Consider the following 12519-nt stretch of genomic DNA (forward strand, 5'->3'; position numbering starts at 1 on the left):
TTTTTAGTTTTAATGACAAACCCTTCCTTAAAACCTCTAATCAAGTACTACTTTCTTCAATTTCCTCTGCCTTCAGGACAAAAAGCTGGGAGTCTAGAGTTATGAAAATGTAAACACTATACAGAAAAAGGACAACCAGCTCTCCATAAACTAAGCTGACTGATTTAGAGACTTAGGTTAAAAGCTCTAACTGGCTAAACAAATCCATAAACTGAAAATAACATAAATAAGAAAAAAGCAATTTTATACATTAGCCAAAGGTTATTATTAATCTAACAAAGAACATTAGCTACAAATGGAACTGACTCCCTAAACATTCTGATTATATAAGAAATGCAGTTCAGTTTAAGACTAAACAGTTAATCTAGACAATGGTTAATTTTCAGATTTTAGCTAAAGCACAGGTTCATTAATTAGATATTTTGGTGTTAATATTTCTAGGAATAAAATAGTCACAAAGATTATTCACTGTTTCATACAGAAATTAATGTTGAAAACAGTATCCTGGCAGAAATAATTGCTCAGCATTTTAGATAACACCTCATGTAAATGAAACCAACAGACCAATAAAACATTATTGATATTAAAAATACATTGTTTTCCCTCTGAATTTTTTATCTTTAAATAACAGATGCTATCCACATTTCTAGTTAAAATAGCTTTGTGTTCAAGTGTATGCTGGATAAATGTTATATATGAAATCTGACGCCAAAAACTTATTTTCAGTATAATTATACCCAACAGCTTGAAACAACTGTTATTTCAGAAATGGGTTTAACTACCTGAAGCCAAAAGCTTGTAATTTTTAACAACTGTGAAAATCATTCATTTCATATCTACAGACTTTCAATTTTCAAATGCTATAGCAATATTATCATGACAAGACATGCACTGTCTTTTATTATAGGTGCTTTTATTACTGACTTCCTTGTACATCAAAGCAACCCCAAAGGACAGGGAAGGGAGGTACTGTTAATTCTGATTTTATGAAAGAGGAAAGTGAAATTCTGAAAACCTGTAACTTGCCATATGGGTTAGTAGTAAGTGACAGAACCAGGCTCAGATGTAGGTTAACCAATTCAAAGTTCAGTATTCTCTTTACTATCCTAGACCTCTGAAAGCCTGTTTAATTACTCTTTATAGTGCATATGTCACTCATACAAATTAGCATTAATTCATTATGCTCAACTTCTAAAGAACTCAATTTTGGTATCAATTTCAGATAGATACACAAGACAAGAATATTTCTGTTCTGTTGCACCTGATGCCTTATGTTTAGATTTTCTGGAAATTCATACGAAACATGTTTGTTTCAGAAAGTTACTTATATTACTTTCCTTGAATAAGAAAATAGCTACCATAAATAAAGAGATGGTTAAAGGGAAAGAATATAAGTGTGGTCAACAAAAACTGAGATCAAGTCAACTTTTACATGAAACCTTAAATCATTCTTAACCACTGAACATTCCATCCTAGATAGAAGGATGAACATTACTGGATTAGGTTCTGTAGCACACACTACATGCAGAAAAATGAGACTAAAACTGTTTCAGATCTGATCTTGATTTGAGGAGCTAATAATACTGAAATTTAAATACATATAGTAAATTTAATTTTAACAATGTGAATCTTATTTTCAAAATACTTGTCTAGCTAGCTTTCAATAAAAAAGCTAAACAAGAAAGGCAACTTTATTTGTATTGCTACAAAACAAAGTTCAGAGAAGGAAGGAAAAAGATACATATGAATTTAAAAGTCTGGAAACTGGAAGTTATGGAAGAAACTTATGTAAGAAAGAGTGGAATTTTATATTAACTAACTAAAATCCTAACCACTGACTCATAAAACTATGAATTAAGAAAAATTTATATAAAAATATTATCAGAATTAAGTGACATTTCTTCAGGTGTTCGGTCAAAAGTATCTGTACCATTTCTGTGAACAGCAACAACTTAAGTAATCTAGGATATATGGAAGTGCTAGAAATTCGGAAGAAGACTTTATTTTTACCTCTTTTTGTGCAATGCCCATTCTATCCCTCCAATGCATTAACACAAGATCCACTTTTTCTTTGGCAAATTTTTCAACTTCTTTAGCAGCTTTACCAGCTAGTCTTTGCCACTCTGGAACTTTATTAAATTTTCCATACTGATCCTATAAAATAACATTGAATTCCATTACAGTCCTATAATTTCAAATTTATTTTAAAAATCTAATTAAAGCCAAGTTGCACTATTTTACATGATTAAATGAATACTGAAAAAAAATAGTGAAAGAACAAGGTGAAAATTTCTACAACAAATTATACGCTTTGTCCAAGAAATCTTAAACTTTTCTACCTAGTTTTCAAGATGAATCCTTTTAGAGGGATGGAAAGATGTAAGTGGGAGATGGGTGCAGACAGAAGTGGGGTGAAGACAGGAAAAGAACACATATAAGACATTATGATAATAGCATATCTTGAAAGATGTTAAGTAATTTTCTCAAAGATAGCACAACATTAATAATAAAGATAGGTCTGTAAAGAAAAAAAGCCCTACATAAATTATTTTTTTCAGTAACATTTATCACCAACATTATCACCTTCACCAACATTTATCAATTACATATTATGTGCAAAATATCACCTTATACATTTGAAATTAAAAAAAATCCATTCGTGTATGTACCAATATGCTGAGTTAGAGAAAAAAAATACAAGATTATTATTATTCATAAAATTAGATTGTGGTGATAACTGCATAACTGTAATGATTATAGAATTGGACACTAAAAACAGGTTAAAATTTGGGGGATGTAAATTTTACCTCAATAAAGCTGTTAATAATAATAATTTAAAAAGAATACTACTATTTAACATGTGTTTCAGAAAAAAGTACTCTTTCATCCTGAAAAGATACTCAGGACAAGCATATTTACCATTGCTATTTTCACATTATCTCTAACATGCATCCGATCAGCATCCTTCTCAGGAACTGGATCTGAGCTGTCCAAGTAAGCCAGCAAGCCTGGTGGCTAAAAACAACAATCAAAAACAAGATATAAAGTCCATTTTCAAAACAACTGCACACACACACACACAAAACCTAGCCTTCGAAACCCAAATAAATACTATGATTTAGCTATTAAGCATAGCATTTATTATATGACAACTCCTTTGATAAGTATCTTTTATATAAAAAACAAACAGATAAACTAAAAAAACCCTTAACAGTATAAACAACTTATCAATGAAATTTTATTGGGCAAGAATATATACATTTCTCCAGTTATTCAACTGACTTACCAAAATGCGTTTCAACAAGTTTGTCGCAGTTACATTATCAGCTGTCCAGAGTCCCACTAAGTGTCTACTCAGCTGTCTGAAAAAAGCAGACGATGAGAAAGGTTTGCTTCTTTATCTCAGGTAGAACAAAAAGGAATTTTTAAGGACAAAATATAAGAAATAAGACTACAGTAAAAAAAAAAAAAAAAAAATTCTATCTACTCAACACTCTGTAATAACCTATATGGGAAAAGAATCTAAAAGAGTGGATATATGTATATGTATAACTGATTCACTTTGTTGTACACCTGAATCTAACACAACACTGTAAATCAACTATACTCCAATAAAAAGTTTTAAAAATCATTCTGATGTTAAATACTAAAAATTAATATTTTAATTTGGAGAGATGTATAAGATAGCTAATTCAAATACTACTAACATTTTAGTATTTTCTCCAAACTAAAATACTTCCTTGATGAACTCACTGATTTTCAATGGACCTGAACATGAAGAAGTAGGTTCTTACCACTTTTAAAGATAGGGAAACAATTAGACTTGATAATATAATTAAGTTTGTATAACAAATCCTGCTATAGTGACCACAGCATTCTGGAATTCTTTGGAATTCTGAACATGAGCAAAACTCAACTATGTTCTAATATATACTTTTTGACAAGGTCAGAGATAGAAAATATTTTCAGTTTTGGAGTCTGAACGAAGACTTAAAGCACTTTTGAGCTAAAAGCATATTTCAAAGTGAAAATCTAAGATCCACGTTGAAGCTATGACTTAGTCATTTATTAATCTTAATCCCAACGATGATATCTGCTACCCAGACTGGAAGTTCCTGACAAAGAGGGTATATATTTTATTCACCACAGACCATTCTGTGCTTTGATAAGGATTCAACTGCCATTTGCAATAAGAATGAGCATGAAACCTGTGAGGGGAATAACCAAATAACCATCTACAGGCTTATATATTTATATATGTTATATTCCCAGAAGAAAAAAGTTCAATAGGAAAACCCAAACTGTGCTTTGTTCTGACACACACACACACACACACACAAACACAAAACCACTACTAAAACTGTTCACTCTTATGCCTATTTGGAAGCTAACATATTGAAGTCATGACACTTGTAATTTCCTTCACTGGCATTTGGTAGGTATCATATCAATGATTCCTAAAAAGGTTTTAATTAGGGATAAGAGAGATGACATTTTATAGCAGCAACTTGTAAAAGATAAAGCAATGCAAATGAAAAGTAGTATTTCTATTATAATTTGACAGCTTTTCAATATTGTGATTGATCATAGTAGGGAATGCAATTGATTATTATAAAAAGGAACACAAGAAGCAAAGGGCTAACATGAAGGGTTTTAATAGAATTAGACATCAAATAGTTTCTAGTGTAATGAAAGATGGTGCTTAACATTGCTAATAAGTCAGTAGACCAAGGAAATAGCCTTCCTTTTATATCTTTTTATCCTCACAAGCAACACAGAAGACTACTTTTGTGACTAACATTTACAAGTAAGGGATGCAGATAGCTTCTTATAGTAGTATAAACAGCAGAAAACTACTGGCAGGGCAGCATACTACAATATCCAATAACCGAACATAGGTGATAAAAAAATGAAATTTATATTTCCATAACAAAGTAAGCCTAAGTCAGCAATTCATGTTATTTCAAAAAGCCAAAAAGAACACGATTAAAACATTTATTATATATACATTTTTAACTAATATGAGTCATGAGTAATATTATGATATGCTAAGGATATAGGAAAGGATCACATGTCAGGAATTATAAAGAAAATTAAAAGGGCTGTAATTCATATAGCCTGGAGTAAACAGATTTATGTGTTTCCTCATATTTGAAGGATTATTATAAAAAAAAAGACTTGCCAAAGGGAAAATTGTTTAACTACAAGAGATTTAGGATAGGCTTAGGTTAGGCTGGTTAGATATTAAAGTTTTCTTTATTCTTAGAGTACCTAACTGACCAAAGTTATTTGAAAATTGACTAGGTGGTTCATCTACATGCAAGACGGTCAGGAGGAAATACAAGGAGAAAAACCCTGGGGACATGTGGCTCTAGTTCCATAAGCTACTAGGCACTCTTTTCCATGTTCCAGTCCCATGACTATGCGTATAGAGCCTGATGAGCAGAGAGTGGGGAGAAAAAAAGCAGTTTTTTTTTTTCCCTCCCAAGTTATGCAGGGATAGGAACAATGATCATTTGGGTAAAATCCTTCCATAAGGAAAGAAAAAGAACTAGGTGAATCAAAAGAAAATGAAACATTTGTGTAATCCAAAGACTTATTCTGTTTGTTTTACATAATATCTGAACCCCTTCTCTAAACAGCAAGTTAACTTATAGCAAATTAAATGTAACCTACCTATTTGTAAGCATCCTTTGATCTGAGCTTATTGTGAACATCGCAGTATGCAAATGTCGAGGTAAGGCACCTTCACTTAGGGCAAGCTCCTGCATTTTTGTAGCAATTTCTTTGTCACCTTCCTTTGGAAAAAGGGTAAGATGATCCCTAAAGCAACAATCTAAAGCAAGCTATCCTGATTTTGTAAAACTAATTTTACATCTCTAGATAAAATTATTCAGTATACAATATAATAAAAATTAAAAATGCCACTTCAATTATCCAAAAATAACATAAGCGAATAGTAGTATAAGTCACTTAAAAAATGTTATTTGCCTTTGGAATGATGTTCCCAGATAAATTTATCTTATGAATTATACTTTGCTTAATATTAAAATTAGGTTCATTCCCTTAGTATACATAATATCAGCCAAAGAAGGAGAGAGGTGACTCACAGAAATCAGCAATTCCTACCAAAGACATCTGCAAACCTGGTTTGCTTTTGTTATTAAAGATATATTCATTTTCATGGTGAATACAATTCTTTATCTTTTTTAAAGAATGATGTGATGTTGAGGTAGTTCTTTCTATTCTGATGTCACTCTGCTTATTTAGACTCACTTTGACAAAAGGGTAGGACAGATAGAACTATTAATCAAAGGTAATCATAGAATTATGAATTAAGCAAGCAGTGTGATATTTAAGACAACCTGTCAAAAAGTAAAAATGCTCACGTTATTGAAAAAAAGTACAATAGAATAACTGAATATGCAGTAAGTATACAAATATACACACAGTATGAATACATACATATATCATTTTGACACAAATGAACATGTAGTATGTATATAAAATATACATAGTATGTATATGTACATATATAATTTTGAACATGGTCTAAGAGGAAATTTACCAAAATACTAATAGCCGTTGTCTCTGGATGGTAAAAATATAGGTGATTTATTTCTTTCTTGTTTTTTTCTGAACAACCCACTGTTTCTTAAAAGATCATATACTGCTTTTGCAATCAGAAAACAATAATTTAAGATACTTGCCAGGATTTCAGTGTAAATAAATAAAGCCTTCCTTACACAGACACTGGCTGTAGTTACTGGCTACGAATCTGATACATGTGGCTTGCACTGAAGTCAAAGTTGGCTTTCTGGTTATACCTACCACTCATTAAATATTTCTGAATGAATGGCAATATATTAGTGGATCAAGGTCAGGAAGATGCTTTTGTATGGTCTCACAGTCCTAACTGTCCTTGGTTACTTCAAGCTCTGTAAGTGAGAGATGTGGTACTTGCTTTGGAAGCTAATATTGAGCATAGAACCCATTAGATGGAGGGGGAAGATTAGCCTTTAACTGCATGTATACACTAAAAATGCAAATGAACTTTCATGTTCCAATCAATCTAATGTCTATATATAATTTTTTTAATAGCTGCTTATGAGTATACTAATTCTGTGCTTATTATTTAGCTACCTGTTATATTTATGAGCTATAATGGCAGAATTTTTTGATAAAAGGAGCAAACACTCTTATATTTATCCAAATTATTACTATGACAACAGAAGAATACAAGAATTCAAAAGCCATTAGACTGATGTTGTAAACATCCAGTATGTAAGTTCACATTCATAGCCCCATCTCATCTTCCAAAAAACATATAAAGCTAAAGCAACTATCCTGGAGAAGCAATAGTTCACGTCCACCAATATTATGTCCTGATCTCTAGAGCTTAATTACATATGCAGGTTAACATGAGGAACTTTTTGTTACCATACTTATTTGATACTACTTGGCTACAAACTAACTCCATTAACAGATTTCCATATAAACTCAGTACCTAAAGTTTCAATACCATCACCACCACCATCCCCAAAACAAAGAGGAAGAGAGAAAAAATGCTAACTTTTCTTTTAAAGTAAAACAAACAAATAATGGAGGACCAGAAAGATTCATTTGCTCTAAATCCACTTACTTAAGAACTTTAAATTCTTAGTTTATTATTGAGGACTGTTTCTGCAACTAGTTTAAAACTAATCTAAGGATTTAAAATTATTTTTCTTACCCAGAAAAACTGCATATTTTCCATAAACGACTGAAAGGTAATTTTGTCAGCCCAAGTTAAAATAGCCAATCAACATTCAAGAAAGTTTAACATTTCAAAATTGTTCTCTCACCTCTATTATTGCCTTCATAACCAATCCAGCTCCCTTTATAATTGCCATGGAAGGATGCTTCAAAATAGGAAGAAAAAAGTATCATAGAATAAAAGAATCTTATCCCAACATATTTAGCTGTTGCTCTTAAGAGGGATACACAATTTTATGCAAGGTATAAGCCATAAAATTAGTAAAGGCTACATCTCAAAGTCAGTTCACAGTTTGGTTTAAAAATGTTAGGTATTCTTATAATATAGCTTCACACATACTTAAAGAGTTTATAGTAGTAGAAAACAGCTGGCACTTATTTGAATATATATTCTACTTACTGGAATGATGTCAAATAATTATGGTATTAAAATAATAGAAATCAACATTTATAATATAAATATAAAATATAAATATCATATATACACGTACATAATCAATATTATGGTATTACATGAAATAAATATTTTCAATTGCTTACGAACAGCCCTGCTAAAGCTCATCTTATTATTTGGAAATTTTGTAGGGAACTACAAAAAACTACAAAAGGGAACTTTGGGTCTACCACAGAAAAAAATGAGTTTTTCACTACTCCTAAGATGGAAAAGATAGGCAACAGAGTCAAATAGTGGTCAAAGGCTATCAACAGAGCTCTATGTGAAACACAAAGAAATTCATGGAATTAAATGTCCTAAAATGATAATGTACTTAGGCTATATTTATTTATATTACCACAGAAGCATACATGTACTATTTTAAAAACAAACTGACCTAAAAAGTGGTTCTCTCAGATTAGTTGTTATCTGATAAAAGTATTAGCTCTCACCTGAAAGAGTTTAAAAAGTGTTCTTCCATTGGATGCTACCATCTCCAAGAGCATATCAAACTGCTGCCCTTCTGTTGTCTCACTATATGGAGCACAGAGGGCAAAAGTAAGGAAGTCCAAGAGTGAACTAATAACTAGGGCACCAGTCCCATGATCCTGAAACAAAGTAACATATTGCCTTGGCTTAGCACAGAGAGCTTCACTTAAAACATAGCAGTAATGGGTTTCTTTCTGTTATTCTGTATGTTAGAAGTAAACATTTAATTTCCCTACATGAGTTTCAAAGTACTCTTTAACATGAGTACTACTGGAAGCAGTACTTGTTTTACTAATGTATCAAATCCACAGTGCTTACTGTATCTCAAAGGGAAAATAATTAAAATTCTGTCAAATTTCAAGAGAACAACCAAGACTCCTCAAACATATATAACTAAGGTTAATATGTATTTGTATGATAAGCAATCTCTGACAACACTTGCAAAACTCTGACAATTTGTTCATATTCCTTCTAGATGTTATATACTGCCCATCTCCAAAACTGTTACTAATGACTGAGGAACAAAGATTTGGCCTAGTTTTTTTTTTAAGCAACTTATTTCATAATGACATTTTTAAAGAGAGAAAAAAAGCAAAAATCTGTGATATAACTGTAAAAATTTAAAGGCTTTGCAACTTATCCTTTCCAGATAAATGGATATAGTCCTAAAACAGATTATTTTATTATTAATGTCCAAGCTAAACCAATACTGACCAAAAGTTGAGGGCCACAATTTAAAAACAAAACAAAAAACTGTCCATGCTGTACTTTCACCATACCTTTCAATATGTATGGTATCTCTCATTAAGACAAATTTAATTATAACTTACCACATGGGAATTAAATTTCTCCAGTAAGTTTTCCAGAAACTTCTTTGAAGAGAGAAGAGAAGCTTTGTTTAGCTGTTCTTGTCTTAAGTCATAGTCATCATGCATGGGCTATTGATTAAAAACAGTGATAATTCATAAGCAGTGGCATCATACAGAAGTCATTTATAAAGAGCACTCATTGAACACTGAAAGAACTAAAAACCACAGCCTTTAAAATTTAAGGCAGAAAGGAATCTCGTGATAAGAGGGCAGAAGTGATCATTTCTCCTGGGTCTGATGAGACTTCGTGGATGATCTGCCTAACAAGTAGCTGTAGATAGTACTGCACAAGGTAATTTTGAGAGAAAAAGTCACAGATCTCCTTCTTAAAAAGCAAATGACATCCATTCTTCCTCCCCCAATTTTGTAATATAAATTTGAAATGATAAAACTTAGCATTTAAAAGTTAAGTACTAAAATTAGCAGTAAATACTTCCTGTCTCAAGATGATTCTCTTTTGACTGCTGGAATAAACTAAGAGCATAAAAAGGATTCCAGCATGACAGTTAAGAGTAAAGATCAAATCCTAATTCTGCTACTGACTATAACCAAGCTTAGATACAGTTAAATTACTTTAACTCTCTTAGTTTCATTTTCCTCAGATATAAAGTGGGAATAACAGTACTTACCTCACTCGACTATTATGAAGTTCAAATGAGATAATTCATGTAAAATACACAGCAAATACCTAACTTTTAATGAGGTCTCAATGTGTTTACTTCACACTACTGTTATTTTATGTTCTAGTTATTCCACTAATCTTTTATTATTATTTTTTAAATATTAATTAATTTATTTATTTGGCTGCATCAGGTCTTAGTTGCAGCATGCGGGATCTTTGGCTGTGGCATGCTAACTCTTAGTTGTGGCGTGTGGGATCTAGTTCCCTGACCAGGGATCGACCCCAGATCCCCTGAATTGGGAGCACGGAGTCAACCACTGGATCACCAGGGAAGTCCCTCACTAATTCTTTAATGGAATTATTTGTAGTAAAGATAATAAAATCCACTTTGGGGAATAAATGCAAGGTTTTAAACAAGTGATTACTTATGTTTACTGTATACCACTAAGTCTGCCTAAAAACACTTAATATAAGGAATAAAGTCTCATATACTCTACACAAAATTGAGATAAATCAGAAACTTGATAGTTATATTGAACAGCTGCTTTTCCCCCCCAAACAAGCTGTCAGCAAGTTAGATTTTTACCTCTCAAACAGCTTTCAAATGTGCCTTCTTTAGCCCATCCTACCTCAGCATCTCATGTCTTACATGATAATTTGCTCTACCCACCTCTTAACTTGACCTCTAATCTACACTCCACATACCATCCATGAGCTTTCTAAAATTCAAACATGGTATGTTCTCACTCCTGTTGAAAAATCCTTTAGTTGTTCCTTACTAAAGCATACAAATCTTGCTTCTCTGTCTGATACAAAAGGCTTTTTATGGCTGTCTCTGCATACATCTCTAGCTATAACTCCTAATCCCATGTGCCCCCATACATACATTATGATCCAGTCATATTCAATTATTTGCTGCTTCCCAAATATGCTTTTGCACATGCTATTCCTTCTTCCTAGGAAAGTCTTCTCACAGCTAGAAAATACCTGCCTGCCTTTCAAAATTCAGATCAAGGTAATGTCTTCCAGAAAGACTGGCTTAGAATCTTATCTTCTCATCACAAAACCAAAATTAAGTGTTGCTTTTTACGGATCCCATGGCCCCTACTACTTTATATTGTATACATATGCCTACCTTACTAGACTGTTAGCAATTTCAAGGAAGTAACTTTGCCTTAACATCTTTGTATTTCTAGTACATAGCATGGTGCCTAGTTTATGCTAAACAAATGTTTATTTGAATAAGTAGATGGCTATGAGAGCAAGTTAGGAAATATAGAAACACTGAATTTAATTAATACAATGAAAATCTGGATTTGTGGAAGTTTAAACCATCAGTCAACTTAAACAAAATCAGTTTACTTAAGAAAAACACTAGTACTTACACACATGAGGGCACAGAGCATATCAACGGCTGCGTGGATTACTCCATTGTTGCTCCTCTTGAGTGCTTTTACTACCTTCACTCCTAGACGCTCCCGAAACCTTGTGGAACAAAACAACAGCATATAGTAGCAATGCCTGAGCATTATTCTATTATTTTATTATTAAAATATAACATAAATCATCTTAAGTTTCTATTGCATTACTATAGCAATTACATATTCTGAATCCCATCTCTGGAACATATCAGTTATCATAATAATTTTTTTTCTTTCAAGGGGAAGATTTTTTTTAAGGTTAATTAAAACTAAAAGGCATATAATTTCCCATTCAAATTCACTAAAACAGAGTCAGTAATATCATGGGTGAATGGATAAATAAGTCAGAAATATCATTTCCATTCACCTTCCTTTTTTATTTCTCATAAACAGAAACTACTATATCACCATATTAAAAGGTATCAGGTTTTACTCAGATATAAAGAGGTAAATTGTTGATTATTTGCTATTTTGAGTTGTTCAAATTCTCTGAAGAAAAAAATTAAGGCAACTTACTTTGGAAGCTGAGTAAAGGCTAGAAAACCAGCTTTGGAAGCCACAAGCCTCCTCACAGCCTGGAACTGACTCTCAAGTTCTGCATTGGAAGCCACAACATCCCCCTCTTGGGACAATAATGCTGTTATGGCATTATTGATTAGTTTTTCTTTGTTTTCTGAGAAGAGACCCTAGGTAAGGAAGAATAGTTCAAAAAAGTTTCCATACTAAAAGTTAATGACAATGAACATATTATGATACAATTTATCTTACATCCTGCGTTACTGCATGGAGAACTCCACTATATGAAATATTAGCGTTGAACCTGAATACAGCATCTGCAAAGTTGCCATCTGTAAGGAGATGAAAAGTTCAAAAAGATTTAGAGATCTGCATTATATTTCTTAAATTATTGTTAAGTAGATGGATGGAGAT

The 12519-nt window shown here is 32.1% G+C and overlaps 1 protein-coding gene across 1 annotated transcript in view; it reads right to left on the reverse strand.

Moving 5' to 3' along the window:
- Positions 1–12519, reverse strand: part of DNAJC13 (DnaJ heat shock protein family (Hsp40) member C13) — a 123727-nt gene that overhangs the window by 70876 nt on the left and 40332 nt on the right. The window contains exons 11-20 of the mRNA XM_060099013.1: positions 12358–12437; positions 12106–12275; positions 11554–11653; positions 9508–9615; positions 8641–8796; positions 7845–7901; positions 5677–5798; positions 3287–3362; positions 2920–3015; positions 2011–2154 (exon numbers count right to left, since the gene is read on the reverse strand). Coding sequence (XP_059954996.1) covers positions 2011–2154; positions 2920–3015; positions 3287–3362; positions 5677–5798; positions 7845–7901; positions 8641–8796; positions 9508–9615; positions 11554–11653; positions 12106–12275; positions 12358–12437 — 1109 coding nt within the window. The remainder of the gene's footprint in view (positions 1–2010; positions 2155–2919; positions 3016–3286; positions 3363–5676; positions 5799–7844; positions 7902–8640; positions 8797–9507; positions 9616–11553; positions 11654–12105; positions 12276–12357; positions 12438–12519) is intronic.

This window comes from Mesoplodon densirostris, chromosome 5 (genome assembly GCF_025265405.1).
Source record: "Mesoplodon densirostris isolate mMesDen1 chromosome 5, mMesDen1 primary haplotype, whole genome shotgun sequence".
Lineage (NCBI taxonomy): Eukaryota > Metazoa > Chordata > Mammalia > Artiodactyla > Ziphiidae > Mesoplodon > Mesoplodon densirostris.